Source organism: Suricata suricatta, chromosome 5 (genome assembly GCF_006229205.1).
Source record: "Suricata suricatta isolate VVHF042 chromosome 5, meerkat_22Aug2017_6uvM2_HiC, whole genome shotgun sequence".
NCBI classification, from domain to species: domain Eukaryota; kingdom Metazoa; phylum Chordata; class Mammalia; order Carnivora; family Herpestidae; genus Suricata; species Suricata suricatta.
In genome coordinates, this window is record NC_043704.1 from 81,039,984 (window position 1) to 81,057,313 (window position 17,330).

The 17,330-nt window shown below is 50.5% G+C and overlaps 1 protein-coding gene across 2 annotated transcripts in view; it reads left to right on the top strand.

The window, feature by feature from the left end:
* Positions 1–16,277, top strand: part of IGF2BP2 (insulin like growth factor 2 mRNA binding protein 2) — a 158,423-nt gene extending 142,146 nt beyond the window's left edge. Inside the window, exons 12-18 of one of the 2 annotated variants that reach the window (XM_029939698.1) lie at positions 3,509–3,577; positions 4,489–4,605; positions 8,719–8,793; positions 10,423–10,554; positions 12,667–12,780; positions 14,434–14,522; positions 15,067–16,277. In XM_029939698.1, coding sequence (XP_029795558.1) covers positions 3,509–3,577; positions 4,489–4,605; positions 8,719–8,793; positions 10,423–10,554; positions 12,667–12,780; positions 14,434–14,522; positions 15,067–15,085 — 615 coding nt within the window. In that variant the 3' untranslated portion in view covers positions 15,086–16,277. Of the gene's footprint in view, positions 1–3,508; positions 3,578–4,488; positions 4,606–8,718; positions 8,794–10,422; positions 10,555–12,666; positions 12,781–14,433 lie in introns of both variants that reach the window. The other variant, XM_029939699.1, reaches the window with a different exon arrangement.
* The last annotated feature ends 1,053 nt before the right edge of the window (positions 16,278–17,330 follow it).

The window sequence follows — 17,330 nt, forward strand, 5'->3', positions numbered from 1 at the left end:
TTAGAACTAAGGATGCTGCAGTTCTTCCAGGAAAAGCAGGTCCAACTGTTTATAATTCCTTTTGTAATTTTTACCAATGCATCAGATATATACTCCTCTACCCACCACCACCCCACCCCCGCCAGCAGAATGAAGCAGAAAAAAAGAGCAGACACCAGTGTTTTTCAAACTGAGAATATAACATGAACCTCTGGATAATAATGACCACCCACCTTGCTGCCTCTGTTGGCAGGGGTGGGGGCACACTTGTCAGAGTCACCTTTACTATAACACCTCTCCCCCCTCCCCAGTGTCATAATGCTTCTCAAATTCTTAGAGATAAAGGAGCTGTTTCCATGCCCCCTCATCTCGCTGGCACTGAAATTATTTTGGGATGCAGCCTAAGATAGAAGAGAGTTCATGTGGTTTTTGGTGGTTTCTAAACCTTCAGATGGAGGGTCTGTGGGAGCAATACATGGGGAAGGAGGCCTCTAAAAAATAATTTAAAAATAATAATAAATAAAGGAGCTTCTCTTTTGTAAAATAACTAGGGACTCTCAAACTGGGACAGTGAGCCCAGCTGCCTCGTTGGGGTAGGACAGGCTTCCGACCTCCCCCTCCTTGGACCCTCAGTTCATCAGATGGCTGCAACCTGCTTTCCCATTAGAGAAAACTTTATTCAAGTCATCAGCGGGTGATTTCTCTGATGCTTATGATGAAGCATGTTTTGAAAGCCTTCTTTCAGTTGAGATTGTAGACTCCATATAAGCTTGGGAGGATGGGAAATCGTGTGCTTTAGGCATACATTTCATTATAAATAAGACTCTTTTTACCCAGTACCCAATGACAGCTTCTTCCATTCCTGTGACCTCACTAAATGCCACATAACATTTTTCAGGGGCATCCATGGTACTTTGTAGAGTCAAATCCATATTCAAACTAAGGACCACAAGCCCTGTGTGAACTCAGGCTGCCTGCCTCCCCATCGTTTGCAGTTTTCACCATACGGGCCCCTTTCCTGTCTCTGAGAAGGCCAACCCCTGACCTGGCTCAGCACCTTTAAGAACCCTGCTGGCAGTGTTTCCTTCTAAGGGCCTTGTGTAGGTTCCTGCTCCTCATGGATCCCAGTTCAGAGGTCCCCTCCTCAGAGTCTTCCTGGACCACTCCAGCTAAAATTACCATCCCAGCCCTCATTCCACAGCTTCGCTTCCTCACATCGTCCTGGCCATTTCTTTCACCATACTTTTCTGCCTCCCCCATAAGACATAAGACCCGTGGTAGCAAGGACCTTTTCTGTCTTAATAGCTGTGTCCCCAGCACCTAGAACAGTGCTTTGTATATGGTAGGTGCTCGAATATCTTTTTCATGAATGAATGAACGATTGAAGGAAGCATCATAATATACTAGAGGATCTGATTTCTAGAAGATCTAGATATTATCTTAATTCATTTGTGGATGAGGCTCAGAAGAGTTGAATAAGTTATTCCAACTTGTACAGAGCTGATAATTCAGATTCAGGTCTTATGAGTATTCTGATTCCAAAAACCAACTTACATGCATAAAGCCAGCACCTCTGCTCGAAACAAGCTGTTGACTGCCGAGTTTGGGGTTCTTTCCCCACAAATTTTCCTGCTGTAGTAGCTCATGAATACAAGGTGGAGTGGGAATTTAGTCCTTTTCATCCTTTATAGCTCATTCTCTCCCCTAACCCAAGTGGTTGGTCTAGATTTGATACAGTGTTTGTGTCGGAAGTATTTGAACCCAGCATAGGAACCACACTGTGGCTGGTCTGTTCTTGGTCTCACGTTAGTTTGGGAAGGAAAAGGCAAGTCACAATTCAAAAGAATTATTTGATGTTCTGAGGCCCAAAGAAAAGGATGTGCTGCAAGAGGAAGTGGGGGTGGGGAGTGGGGTGCAAGGGGAATTATCCTTTCCCCAAGATAGAGCTTTGAGCAGAAAGCCACAGAAACTCTCCCCTCACCCTACATGGCTCAGGACAGGGACCTGCAGGAAGTGTCTGGAGCTGAATGCTCTTCAAGGAAGAAGCAGGACCAAGTAATAAGCCCTCTTCACTCAGCTTCCTGTCTGAAGTGGAAAGTGCCCAGAGAATGCTGGTCTCATAGCACCCTCTTGTGGGTGTGAGCTGTCACTGCAGCCTCCTGCCAAAGCATGAGAGCAAAGGTTTGCATCTACACAGCAGTTCCGAAGCACAGCCCAGTGATCACCCCCACCCCGGGGGGCCGGAAGTCCATTCTCCAGGCTCTGAAAGGGAAACCCTTTCAGTTGGTCCCTAGTGAATTGTAAGATGAAGTTGTGATGTGGAACTCAAAGTCCACCTGGAGATCTGGGAGACTAAGAAAACAATGAGATTTGTTCAAGGGCCCTCAGACAAACACTAGGCCCCTTCCAGAAGCCTGGGAGGTCATCTTGCAGGGTGAGTCCACAGGCATTGACTCCATAGTGCTCTGAGCCGTTCACCTCCTGTCCTATAACAGGTGTTCCAACGTTTATGTGGCCTTATGCAAAGTGCAGTTAGCTAGCCTGTGCCGATTCTGTCAGTGTCCTGCCCATACCAATGTATGAAATCAGACCTATTCCTGTCTCGCAGGCCTGTTGTGAGGATGAAGAGTTTGTGAATAAATTACCTGCCAGAGTGCCTTCTACACTGGATATTCAATAAAAAGCAGCTACTTTGTTTTAAGTTTTTTTTTTGAGAGAGAGAGCAGGGGAGGGGAAGAGAGAGAGGGGGGAGAGAGAGAGAGAGAATTAAAATGAATATGAATGAATCTCAAGCAGGCTCTGCACTGTCAACGTAGAGCCTGACTCAAGGCTCAAACCACACACTGTGAGATCATAACCTGAGCTGAGATCACGAGTCAGTCGCTTAACTGACTGACCCACCCAGGTGCCCCCAAAGCAGCTACTTTTTAAATGTTATTTTAATAGCTCTTCTGTTTTCTGTCCACATCTGCCTTCCTGTTCCCTTCCAGCCCTCCTCACACTCACACATGATGTTATTTATTCATGGTCGCTCCCTCCTCTCCCAGCCTTATTTTCCATCCCTCCCTTCTCAATCTCTCCATTCCTTCCAAAACTCTCTGAGGGAGCTTACGGGCCTGGCTTCCCATGAGCACAAGTTGCTGGCCATGAATAACTCTAGATGTTGCCTGCGTGCCTTTTAATCCATGGCCTGTGGCTTCCCAGAAAATAGAAGCCACTGGGCCTGCCTGTCTGAGGGAGGGCAGGTTCAGAGAGTGTGTGTGTGCCCTGTCTCCTGTGGTGGTAAGTTCCCAGGGGCCTAAAGTGTGGCGCAGCTTAGCCATGGTAAACTTTCAGCCCAGCATTCAGTGCTGAGGCAGGAGAAGTGGAGCGGAGATCCGAGCTGCCCGTGGACTGGTGCAGACCTGACGATGGGGCCAGGTGACGGTACACAGAGCCCGTGTCGTGTGTGGGACTCTTGCCTCCCTGAGTTTGGAGAGAGTGCCTGTGGGCAGCCGCTGACTTTCCGACTGTTTCTTTCATGCTGCAGACTCACTCTGGATACTTCTCCAGCTTGTACCCGCCTCACCAGTTCGGGCCGTTCCCACATCACCACTCAGTAAGTGCCCCTCGGTTCAGCCCCCCCGGCCACTGTTCCCTCTCCTGTGGCAGGCACTGCATGGGCCGTGCCAGACTGACCAATGTCCTGGCGTGAGTGCTGGATCCTGTGTCCAGGTCTTCCTGTGAGTGACACGTCACAGGGCCTGAGCGCACCACACTACGCCGGTAGTCAGGCACACTAACCGTTCTTCCGAGCGCCCGTGCCCTGTTCAGCAGTCCTGCCGATGCTCACAAATCCACAGGTGGCAGGAAACGAGAACATACGAATGATCAAGAGGTAACATTAGGAGATGGTATTGAGCTACAGAACAGCATTTCTAAAGGTCTTTGAACGTCTGACCAGTGAGGTCCTGTCATTCCCACAGACCCCTATAGGGAGGACCCCTGGTCTCTTTAGGCTGTCACCATGTGGCCTGGTCACGGCAGGTTTACTTGTTCTCTTCTTTTGAATATGCCATTCTGGCGAAAGTACCAGTTGTAGCTACAAGCTGCAGTCATTTTCCCTTCCTTCTAACAAAGTGCCTCAGGACCCTGTCCTCAGGCCAGGTGTATTTAATAACAGTATTGATTCCTTGGATAAAGACACAGGAGTGAGCGGTACCTATCCCACTTGCATATGACGGAAAGCTGGTGAACAGACAGCTTTCTGAATCCAGCACATTCAGAACTGCTCAAGAGGAGGTCACATTTTGATTGTCAAAGTCATGCTGCCTGTGCCCAGGCTCGTTCCTTAGGCTCTGCACCTGCAGAGCCCTAGGCCACAGGAGAATCCCACACACCATTTTGACTGTTTTCTTGGGTATTGGGGCCACCGCAGCACATGGCCCGTGGTAGATGCTCGGTACCTGCTGAGTGCCTGGCGGAACCACCCCAGCGGGAATGATGTCGTGTCTTGTGCTGCCCTTCCAGTATCCAGAGCAGGAGATTGTGAATCTCTTCATCCCAACCCAGGCTGTAGGTGCCATCATCGGGAAGAAGGGGGCGCACATTAAACAGCTGGCTCGATTCGCTGGGGCCTCCATCAAGGTAAAGCTGCTCTCACAGCCACCTGTTTCCTGTCCTCTCCCGTCACCAGCCCCCACCCCATGCGCCTTGTTCCTTCTGCTAGTCCTGGGCTGCGCTGACTCCTTTCGGGGACAGACTCCCACAGGATCTGGCAAATTGGCCTCCAAGGTTAATCCCATCTGCTCTCATCTTTACGTCCCTCGTTCCTTTCTTGCTCAACTAACAACTGAATTAGAAAAATTACTAGTAGCAGACAAGCCAACCCAGTCCTGTTTAGGCTACCATAGTCTTCTTTTCAAGAAGTAAAGCAAAAAAAAAAAAAAAAACCAGAAAGGAAGAAAAAAGGCTGAGGATTTCTCCCTCTGAGCTAAAGGGATGGACTTCAGCAGAGGTCATTTTCACTTCACTGTTATCAGTGCTTTGACACTTTAATTAGTCTCTGCTTCACAAACCCTCTAGAAAGTAGTTTGGATGAAAAACTCTTTGGAAAGCCATAAAATCGTAGGTAAACAAAAGCTGGTGTCACAGCCGGATGGGCAGTCCTGGGACTGCACAGAGCGGCTCAGGAAGGAAGGCCCCTTGATTTATGGAAATTGTAGTGAGTGCAGTTGCAGACCTACATCCTGCCCCTTCGAGCGGGATGTGAAGAAGCATGTGAGAAGCTGAAAGGGAAGGATTATTCGACCCTGGTCCTGCTCCAAGCCCAGCTATCGCCTGACTCACAGGCAGAATGCTGAGCACGTCCCAAGCCTCATGAAACACTTTTGAAAACAGAGTTTCCGTTGTTACGTAAAATAATTTGCTACCATGGGACAACCCGGAATTCCAAGCGAGAAGTCTCATGACTTGGAGAGAAAGAATGCTTGCGCTTTCTCCCCAAGAAGAGCTGGAATTTCTCCCACAGCAAGTGTGCTGGAGAAAAAGCAAAAACGAAACATTCTGAGTAATGCAGCCCAAGGATTGCAAGGGGACCATCACAGAATATTCTTTAGGTAAATCATTTCCCGTCTCAGGCCTCTGCTCTGTTACCTGCGAGGCCCAGAGACCCCGTGGGGGCCCGGAGCCCTGAGGTGCGGGTGACCGCAGCACAGCACATGCAGGTGTGACTCCCAGTAGGCTCCTTGCAGCGGAGACCCCAGCCCACATGCTGGGCCCCATGGTGGGACAGGTACAGCGTGGAGGGCCACTGGGCCAGCCACCCCCAAGGGCCTTTCCCAGTGTCCAGTCGTGTGGCCTTGAGGTACCGTGCAGGAGACAGAATGAGAAGATTTCAAGTAAAAAGGGCTCAAGGGATTATGACATGAAATCTTTCCTTTTTTTTTTTTTTTTTTACTGGGGAAAAGTGGGGCTTAGGCCCAGGGACCAGGCCAACGCATGCAAGTGGCAGGACCGGCTCTGACCTGTCGTATGCTGAGCACCTCTGGGACTGACTGCGGCATTCGTTTCCCACTTACAGTTGCCTGTAAGGAACCAGGGCCCAGAGGGTTTTGTTGAATGTTAACGGCCACAAAGATAAAGAACATGAGAGCTGACATTTGACCGGGTGATCCGACCTCTGGTCCAGTTTTTTTTTCCACCACAGCAACCTGAGTGCTATACCAGAGTCACCTCCAGCCGGCCTTCGGGAAAACGAGAGAGAGGGCAATCCCTTGGGCTCCAGCCCACGGCATCCCCACCACCCTTCCATGTCCCAGCAAGGTTGAGCCATAGTGTGTCAGCTGGCTTGACCTCTGATGGACAGACACAGAGGGCAGGACCAGGGGCGCCGAATGGGCTCTGCAGGCTGGCGGTGCCCATCATCCTTCACGCTGCACACAGCCTCCTGCTTCTCCAGCCGCTGCCTTCTTTCCCCGACCCCTGCGTCTCTCCATAGTAGTAAAGGAGAGAAAACCACGGAAGCCAAGTATCAGTTGGAAATTTACAACTTTAAAAAACCAGTCCTGTCTTTGTTATTTTCAACAGGATTCCGAAAGCATTTTCTCTAAAGCAAAATGGACAATCTCACTCTAAAGAACCTTCCATTCCTGTTTTGCGTGTCTTCAGGGACCACAGCTAGAGACACATTAGCTGCTGCCAGGGCAGGGAGAGAGCCGCTCACTAGTATGTGGGGGCTGAGTACTGGTAGGGGCTGGGCTGAGTTGAGGTTGGGAAGGCACACCCCGAGATGACTTGGTTACAGATGAGAGCCAGGCTCCCGTCACTCGCCTGCCCTGCAGAGCAGCCAGCAGGCTTCGGGATGCCACACAAAACTCCTGAGCCTTATGCCAGCCCCTGCTACCCTGAGCTCACCCCGGGATCTCGGCAGTCACCTCACTTCTGGGTCCCTTTTGTTTCAGTCATAAAACAGAGTTCCCCTTCCTGGTGCTCTCGAGGGAGTTTGCCGGTGGACTGTCATTCCAGACCTGCAGGAGCACACGAGTAGCTCCTGGACTGCTGGTCTTGGCTGGTGAATGTCAGGCAGTCGAGAGATGGGGTGTTGGTTTCAGAAGCTGAACAAGGCAGCCCGGAGTCACTAGGAGGTGGACAGCGACTGCAGAACTGATTTGGGTGGATGAGAGCTGGGAACACGTCCGTGTCCCAGTCTCTCTTGTTTACTCTTGGAGAGCAGGACCGGACATAATGCCATCTGCAAATAGACCAGCAGAGGCAGGGGTTTTCCCACCAGGGGTCTCGAGGGCCAGTGTGCGTGGCCTGCCAGAAGGCCCCAGCCCCCTGGGACACTGCAGTCAATCTTGGCTTTTCGGCTGAGGCTGCTGCCCTACAGTTGAAGGCTGGCAGGTAATCTGTCCACACAAAGAGAAGTCCCGAGTTGCTCAGGGCGTGGTGGTCTGTGTGTCACGTTCATCCTCATGCCACAGAGGACCAGGTCCAGAGCCTTCTCTGAAGGTCCTGTGGTGGGGGATGTGTTTTTATAGTGAGGACACATCCGGAACCTTGGATGTGTCCTCACCATAAAGCCAAGGCAGCAACAGCGCCGCGAGGCCCACAGATGGAGCCCGGCCTCAGGCAGAGACTGACAGAAAGCGAATTTCTTCCCATTCACTGTGGGAAGGTTCACATTCACTGTGAACCAGTCTCAGATTGTTGCTCTCCTGAGCTGCTGGCTTTTCTTTTTTTGGCTTTAGGAATACTGTGACCCTATAATTGATGTTTTGATGTTTCTTTTTTTGTTTTTGCTCTTGGCTTAAACTGAGTCAGTGGCTCACCTAAGGCAGGTGTATAAGACCTTATGAAATGCATTTGTGTACTGACCTCATTCCTGCTTCATTCCTAAATTGTGTACTTTTAATTCATTTTACTTTAAATTAACTTTAGTTTTGCTACACTGTTTTTATTTTCAAAGCTGCCCTAATGATTTTCAGAATAAGGCAGGGTATGCAGAAAAAAATATAAAGTGAGTCTAAGGACGGCCAAAAAAAAAAAAAATGCTTGCTTGGTCTGTCATTGAGTTGTGTTACAAGAGAGCGGAGGCTCCCAAATCAAGCAGACAGACTCACAAACAGAAGGCAGCATTGAGCTTGCCGGATTTCACCTCCAGATGTCACAGAGGAGGACATGGAGGCCGGGGAGGGGAGGGATTTGCAGAACAGACGTTGGGACCAGGGTGACCTCATCCCTGCTCTGGTGCTGTCACACCTAGTTCCCGGGCCATGGAGGAGCTGGTCCGGGCCACTCATGCTCTAGCACAACTCTCCCTTGCAGCCGATTGCTTCGGTGAGCTGAGAATTAGAACCAGGGCCTTCCTGTGAGTTGGCTCCATACCAGTGCTTCTGTGGACTAGCCCTTTGCCCCTTTGGGCCCTGAGTGGGCTGGCTGAGCTTACACCTCCCTCTTCCTCCTAGAGCTCTTGACTCCCTTGGCTCAGTAAAAAGAGGCCAGTCATTGCCGGCGCTCGGGGCAGGGCCAGGCAGGAGCTCCTTGTACTGCTTCCAAGTCTGCCTGGATGGTCAAAGACCCAAATCTGATACTGGGCACTGTGGTGGTAACTTCCTGAGACCCAGAGTGGCAGCAGCAGGTGCAAAGGCAGAAACCGCACCGTAGTCTCTCGTGTGTGTGCACCATGCACCAGACAAGAGAGGGGACTGAGGACCACAGCCCCACAGCAGCATTTTCCTCTTGCCTTGTAAACTGCAGATTGCCCCAGCGGAAGGCCCAGATGTCAGTGAAAGGATGGTCATCATCACCGGCCCACCTGAAGCCCAGTTCAAGGTAGGTGCCAGGGGCCCCCTCAGTCCAGCTGTAGCTGAGGGCCGTTAGCAGGCGTTAGCCACCTCAAAGGCATGCCCAAGACTTCCTTGAGAGGCCCAGCCTCCATTTCCCTTCCTGCTTCTGCTCACTAGTCTCAGACTCACGCAGTCTTGCCTACCTTCAGGCTGTTCCCTGGAGCTCTGCTTGGAGCGCCCCTTCCTTTCTCTCCCATGGAAATGTAGATTGTCAGTGCTTAGTTCAAAGGGCACTCCTCTGGGCTATCTTTGACCTCTCAGCTACAGTTTTGAGGATAAAAGACTCCTTTAGTCTTTTATATTCTTCAGTCTACAGGGGCATAACTTTCAGGTGAAAGGGGAAAAAGCAGTAGCTTGTTGGAAGTTGTTTGGTGGGGTGCATTTTGTTTGTCCCCTTTTTTCTCCCCTAGGAAAATTATAATTTGGGTTTCTTAAAAGTCAGAAACATATTTATAAAAGTAGAATCCTTATTAAAAATATTTAAAATTTGAGAAGACATTAACACACATGGAAACATTTAAGAACAATAACCCTTCTACTCATGAGTGGATAAACGTGATCTATACACTCAGGACATTAGTCAGCCATAAAGAGGAGTAAAGCTCTGATGCATGCTACAGCGTGAATGAGCCTAGAAAACATTGCATGAAGTGAATGAAGACAGACAAAAAAGACTGCATGTTATATGAGTCCCTTTGTATGAATGTCCAGCAAAAGAAAATCCATAGAGACAGAAAGTAGGGGCTGGGGGAGGGGATGAATGGGGACTGCCTGCTAGGTATGGAGTTCTTCTCCGGGGGACTGGGAGGCAGATGTCCTGAATAGTGGTGACGGCAGCCAAAGGAAGTGAATACACCGAAAACTACTGGAGTGTACACTTTATTTTTTTATTTCTTTTATGTTATTTTTGAGAGAGAGAGAGAGAGAGAGAGAGAGAGAGAAACAGCATGAACAGGGGAGGGTCAGAGAAAGAGGGAGACACAGAATCTGAAGGCAGGCTCCAGGCTCTAAGCTGGCAGCACAGAGCCTGATGCGGGGCTCGAACTCATGAACCGTGAGATCATAACCTGAGCTGACCTCGGATGCTTAACCGACTGAGCCACACAGGCGCCCCTGGAGTGTACACTTTAAAATGATGAATTTTAAGCTCTGTAAATTATATCTCCGTTTTTAAAGTTTTTTGTCTTATTTTTTAAACCAGAACCTCTCAGCTGCGCTGGCTGGAGTTAAGGCATCAGAGAGCAGCCCCAGTCACCGCCCACTCCACCTGCAACATTCCGTGGTTGGAGGAAGTTAAGGATCCCCTAGACAGGCTCACTCAGCCAGGCATTTGTAGATATGGGGATAAGAGAACAAGACCCAGTCCCACCCCATCGCCACCACCCCCGCAGCACATACAAAGCTTCCTAGAGGCAGCGGTCAGGGACGTTCCTCGAGTGTGGTAGGAACAGCCAGGTCTCTGAAGGAGGGAAGCAGGGTATGCAGCTCCCCCGCGTGTGACCCCAGGGAATTGGAGCTGGGGGTGTGCAGGCCTGGGCTCACCGGCTCTGGCAGCTGCACAGCGAAGTCGGCCTACAGGCAGCTGAGAGTCACCAGTCACGCCTTGCTGTCTCAGGCCCAGGGGCGGATCTTTGGGAAACTGAAGGAAGAAAACTTCTTTAACCCCAAAGAAGAGGTGAAGTTGGAAGCCCACATCAGAGTGCCCTCTTCTACAGCTGGCCGGGTGATTGGCAAGGGCGGCAAAACCGTAAGTTTGCTGAGCTGGGCTGATCCCCTCTAGAGGTCTGACCTGATTGCCCTCAGACCCCCACTGGTTCTTGAAGGACATTCCTCCAGAGCCGAGGGCCCCAGATCCGTGGTACTGAGCCAGGCCACGAAAAACCCCAGGGTTCTGTATCTCAGCTTCTGGAGAATGAAGGTCCTTCCTGAAGAGAAGGAGGCTGCCTCCTGCCCACTTTAAACCCACAGAGAGTAGCAGGAAAATACTAGGGAATAGACCCCCACCCTCAGATACCTACCTAGCAGACTGTCATCTTCCCTAAATTCACACTAAGAGGCCTGCAGGGTCTGGTATCCTACACTCTCTGACTTTTCATACTTTCCCTCCTGCAGATTCTGTCTTCTGGCTCTTTCCCAAACTTGCCCATCTTGTTAGAAGTGAGCTGGGTTAGCAACTGGGTGGTGGGCAAAAAGGAAATACTTTAAAAAACAAAAACAAAAAAAAGCAGTGAAGGTTTTCAAAATGAAAGTGGCAGCAACACAAAGTAATTAGAAAAGTGCCAGAGAAACAATTTTGAAGCCTGTAGGAATAAGCAGATAGTCTGTCAGACACAAGGGATCCAGAACATGACTTACATGGTGGGGATATGACCCCGCAAGCCTGTGCACACTAGCAAGGTGATAGTCTTAGGTGGCAGGAATTTGAGGGATCTCTAGAGTTGTATGTGTGTGCGCATGCACACACCTGCTATTTTCTTTAACACAAACTTTTTAAGGACTCAAAGCCAAGTTCTAGATATAGCGAGTCACCTTTATAAAGTTGAATGGCTTGCAGATTACTCCCCACATCCAGGAATGTGACCAGTATCAGATGTCACACACACCAGCTCTCGGTCAGTTAGAAGGCACCGGGCCAAAGAGAGCAAATGGCCCGTGGCCCATTTTAGAACCAGTCACTGAATTCTGTGCATCCTCCACCCCCCAGAAACTGTCAATGGTCCACTGGGCCTCGCATACCCACCTGTGTGTTCAGCCCCCGCCAGGGCCTGGGGTGAACCCCAGGACCCTGTAGGCTTGTTGAGCCTGGTGAGGAGCAGCACCAGAGTGCAGGAGGTGGGCACTAGGTGAGGGAGAGCAGCCTGGGCTGGCCACTCCCTGCAGGGGGCCGGCTCAGAGCTGCAGTGGCAGGGAGAGAAGCAACAACAGCCCACTGGCTGGAGCAGCATAAGCAGGACTCAGAGGCAGGGATGAGAATGAAGAGCAGGCATCAGAGCAAGGCCTGATTAGAAAGGAAAGCTTACTTTGGTGAGCCTGAGAGGTGGTGTCGGCTTGCAGCTGGTACCCAGAGAGCATGCCCAGTGGTGATTTTCATTCCTTGTGATGGGAGAGCCTGGGTCACTGCGAGCACGTGCAGGAACCGCACTGTGGGGACTCCAGAATCAGAATTCAGCCCCAAAGGAGCTCCAGATCGTGGTTTCCCCAGAAACCAAGACCACCAGGGAGTCCGAGTCACGTATGCAAAAGCAAAGGGCATTTATCCGGGCTTAGGCTTGGACTCTCAGACCTCACCTACACAGTGGATCCGTGCCGAGAGCCTGATCATCAGTCAAGCAGGGTTTTTATTACAGTAGGGGCGAGGGATGGGGTGAAGGGTGGAGTGAGGGGCTGGGGTTACAAAATGATTGGGCGGCACATCGGCAGAGGTTGGCGCGGCACAGGGTGATTGGCTAACTTAAAACTAAGTGGGCTCACTAAAACGGGGAACATCGGGCGTTTAATGATGTTGGCTCGGGCTGGTGGTGGTATCTGCTTGAGCAACAGGTGGGTTGTTTTTCTTTCCGTTGCTGCTAAGTCACACCTGAGGAAACAGAAACTTAGGCCTTCTAGTTTCTGAGCCTGTCATGGAGTTAGTTTGGTCCTTCACAGGAAGTCTGAGGCTGGACTCTCCCTGGGCCTCCCATTGGGTCTCCCATTGGGTCTCCCAAGGCTTAAAACAACATGGCCCCGTGTGACCAGGGGCTGGGAACCCACCTGCCCCCCATGCCCTAGACTGAAGGAAAGGAGAGTAGCCTCCAGGTGCCTTGCCCTCCAGCACTCCCCTCTCCCACTGTCTCCTGACCCCACTTTGCTCCCTTCACAGGTGAACGAACTGCAGAACTTAACCAGTGCGGAAGTCATCGTGCCTCGTGACCAAACGCCAGATGAAAATGAGGAAGTGATCGTCAGAATTATCGGGCATTTCTTTGCTAGCCAGGTACCTGTGCTGTGAGGGTCTGGTCCCTCCTGCCAGTCTCTATTCGGTTCTGAGCTACTGGAGGCCTGTCAGGTTGGCCATGCCCTGCACACACTCCCCACCCCACCACCCCCCATGCACAGATGGAAGCTCTTTCTGGCTCCTGAGGGACTGCCTACAGGACAGGGCAAGTTGTTCCGTACCTTCTTACCCCTGCTGTCCCCCAGGCATGCCAGGGGCGCTTGAGGAAGGGCCTAGCACTTCGAAGTCAAGTCAAGCCCATCTCCAACCCTCTGAAATGCTAAAGTATAAGGTCTCCCCTTCCTTTTTCACCTCCTCAGGCCTCAGTCACCACGCTCCCCTGGTGGCAACCACATTCAAGGCAAGGACCCCATTTCAGGGTGCCCCAGTAAGGTTTTGAGAACCAGCATGGGTGCCAGAAATCCACTGTTAAGAGTTAAACATGCTCATTGCAGGAGACCTTTGTTTCTCTGCTGTTCTTCCCCTCTCACCATGACATCCCCCATCAGGGCACAGGGCCGCGTCTCTTTCATTCAGAAGGACCAGTGACTCGGCATCGTGTAGCCTGGTTCTTTTTGATCCCTTTTTTTTTTTTTTTAAGTTTATTTATTTTAAGGGAGGGAGCTAGTATGTGTGTCTGCATGCAGGGGAGGAGCAGAGAGAGATGGGAGGGAGGGAGAATCCCAAGCAGGCTCCACACCATCCGCACAGAGCCCGACAATGGCTTGAACTCATGAACCAAAAGATCATGACCTGAACTGAAAGCAAGAGTCAGATGCTTAACTGACTGAGCCATCCAGGCACCCCTCTTTCTGATGCTTTTTGTTGCTTGGTGTGGTGATAGGGCAGTCCCCGTCCTTGCCCTAAACCAGTGAGGGGGTCTAGGCTGACACTAAAGCTTTGAGTGCTCAGCTCGCTCTCCCAGAGGCAGGAGACTGAGTGAGCAAGGCCCTTGCATGCAGCTGCTCTCTCATACCCCTTCCTACAGTCAGAGCCCTGGCCACAGCCCCCCTGCTGCCCTTGCACCCCAGTTCCTCGGGTGCCCTGGGAATGTGTGAGAACTGCCAGGCTCTCACAGGCGTGCAGCCTCAGGGCTCTCCCTGCACTGGAGGACTGGGGGGGGCGGGGGGTGAGGGGCCAGGTGTGGGCTCACGTGCTTTCTCTAGTTGTACATGGTGGAGTGCGTGGGCCAGTTTCTCACTTCTTCCCTGTCCCATTTCTTGTCCATCCTTCCTGGCATCACACTCATGTTCTTCCTAGGGACTCCAGAAAGGTGGGTGGGGCAGCCCTGAAGGCTGCTGAGTGTAGAGGGGAGGGGACTGCTGTCTGACCTCCACGAGGCTTCCTCCTCACTGGTTGCCTGGCTCTGCTTCTTGGCTTATCTGTCCATCAACCACCTGGAAGCTTCCGGGTTCCCACCTCCTTATCCTGTACCCAGCTGCCTCGAGGGGGGCGGGGGGGCGGGAAGGGGACCCTGCTGCTTTACTTTAGGTGGAAAAGGCCCCTGGAGTGACGGCCGTAGCGGGTAGACAACAGTTTTCTGAACTTCCCACTGCCTTTCCCCAAGTACCAGCCCCACTCGCCCACCCTCACTGCTTGTCCTCAGAACTGGGTTCCTTTTTCTCCCCTGTCCCCTCCTCTCCCTTGCTGCAGACTGCACAGCGCAAGATCAGGGAAATTGTACAACAGGTGAAACAGCAGGAGCAGAAATATCCTCAGGGAGTCGCCTCACAGCGCAGCAAGTGAGGCTCCCACAGGCACCAGCAAAACAACGGATGAATGTAGCCCTTCCAACACCTGACAGAATGAGACCAAACACAGCCAGCCAGCTCGGGAGCAAACCAAAGACCATCCTGAGGAATGAGAAGTCTGCGGAGGTGCAGGGGACTCTGCAGAGGCCCTGAGAACCCCAGGCCCAGGAAGGGGGCGGGAGGTCAGACCAGGCCCCTTCCGGGCCTCCTGCCTCCCCCAGGGCCTCTGCAGGCTTCCCAGCCATCCACTGCACCATCACTCGGATCTCTCCTTACCTCCTACCACGCTATCCCTTTTAGTTGAACTAACATAGGTGAACGTGCTCAAAGCAAAGCAAAATTCACATCCTTTTCTTTTTGTGGAAATTGTCTCTGTACATGTGTGTACATATTAGAAGGGAAAAGATGTTAAGATATGTGGCCTGTGGGTGACACAGGGTGCCTGCAGCGTTAATATATTTTAGAAATAATATATCAAATAACTCAACTAACTCCCAAGTTTTAATCAATTATTAATTTTTTTTTCTTTTTAAAGAGAAAGCAGGCTTTTCTAGACTTTAAAGAATCAAGTCGTTCTTTGGGAGGTCTGATGGTTTAGTAAGGAGCTTCAAGACCACCCACACAAAATTCACCCGAGGGGAATCTCGGAAGGACACTCACAGCAGTTCTGGACCGCCTGTGCACGTCAACAGAAGGGATACCGTCTCTCTGAAGAGGAAACTGTCTCTTCATCCCTATCTAGCTCACGCACCCACTTCTCTTTGCTTCACAGGTTTTAAACTGGTTTTTTGCATACTGCTATATAATTCTCTGTCTCTCTCTGTTTATCTCTCCCCTACCTTCTTTCCCTCCCCTTCTTCTCCATCCCCATTAATTCCCTCATCCCTCTTTCTCAATTCCCGGTACCTACGCACTCCCCAGGCAAAGCAGTGCTCTGAGTATCACATCACACAAAAGGAACAAAAGCGAAACACACAAACCAGCCTCAACTTACACTTGGTTACTCAAAAGAACAAGAGTCAATGGTACTTGTCCTAGCATTTTGGAAGAGGAAAACAGGAACCCATCAAACCAACCAACCAAACAAAGAAAAATTCCACAAAGAAAGAATGTATTTTGTCTTTTTACATTTTGGTGTATAAGCCATCAATATTCAGCAAAATGATTTCTTTCTTTAAAAAAAAACAGTGGAGGAAAATAGCAATTTACACGAGGTCGTTGGCCCAGGGCGTTAAATTTACAGATTTTTTTAAATGAGAAAAACACACAAAAAAAGCTACCTCAGGTGTTTTTTACCTCAGCACCTTGCTCTTGTGTTTCCCTTAGAGATTTTGTAAAACTGATAGTTGGAGCATTTTTTTATTTTTTTAATAAAAATGAGTTGGAAAAAAATATCAACTGCCAGCCTGGAGAAGGTGACAGTCCAAGTGTGCAACAACTGTTCTGAATTGTCTTCCGCTAGCCAAGAACCTATATGGCCTTCTTTTGGACAAACCTTGAAAATGTTTATTAAAAAAAAAAGAAAAAGAAAAAAAAAACAGAGAGAGAAAATATTGGAGATGTCCTGAATTTCAATAGGGTACGCGCCATTAGGGCTTTTTGCGCTAAAGGATGAACATGTACTGGTTTATGTGAACAAGCCATTTTACCACCAGACTGCAATGCCAGTTTCCTCTACTGCAAACAGTGTTCTGTGACAAAAACAAAAACAAACAAAAAAAAATGAAATATATCCAGCTAACAAGATCCTGGTGTCTTGGTCTCTTATTTCACTAAGCATTGCCTGCCCCGAGGGGTCAGCAAAATTCCAGCTCTGAAGGACTTAGGGGATCGGGCAGCCGCACTGAGGCGGCAGGTTTCTCCAGGACGCTTTCTGGAAGAGGCTAAACTGAGTCAGTGGTGCTCAAAGTGTGGCCCCCAACTGGCGGCATCAGTATCACCTGGGAACTTGTTGGAAATGCAGATTCTTGGGGTCCACTTTGAGTCAGGAATTCTGAGGGGCCCCTCAGTCTGCTTCAGCAAGCCCTCTGGGTGATGCCTGTGTGTGCTAGAGGTTGACAGCCACGGAGCTGGAGGGACGGACGGGCTGCATATCAAGGTAGGTGAGACCAGCCCCTAGCTTTAGGAAACTGTAAGCCTGGCCAGGAAAGAATTAAATTTTATGTGTGGGAGTGCAAGGGCATAATATGGCTGACAATTTAAGGGAAGGAGGTAGTCATTCCTCCCCAGAAGCCCAAATTGTAAATATTCCAGGGGGTCAGACACAGGCAGGGGCAACCTTGGACTGGAGGGCGGGGGGGCGGGGCACGTGCGGTACTGGACACTCCCATGAATGTGTTGTGGAAAAGGTGGACGAGAATGGCCCTGCTCCATTTATGAGCCTTCGTTCCTAGACCTGTGTGGTCTGTACTAGAGACCCGATAGAAGTCCAAGCAGTCTGAGGAGCTGAGGTGAAACCTGACTGCCAGAGGTGGTCAGCCAGGCTTTTTGGGGTGCTTGTTCAGGGCACAGCAAGGACAGATGGAGGGGAGCTGATGGGATTGCAGAATGGCCACACTCCCCTTCTAACCAACTGCAAAGGCTCTGGAATCACATAAAATTTTTTGTTCCTCACTGATGGGCCATCCCCATTCCTCATTTTCTCATCATTCCAATGTCTGTGATGCTGTTTGTACTTTTAAACTTTCCAGCAGGTCAATGTCAGCTGACCCTCTCCCTGCTATGGCTGGCGTGCATATGGGCAGGGACAGACTGTCCAGCCCTGGGGCTCCCCCACTCCTCCTCCTCTGTTTTGGACTC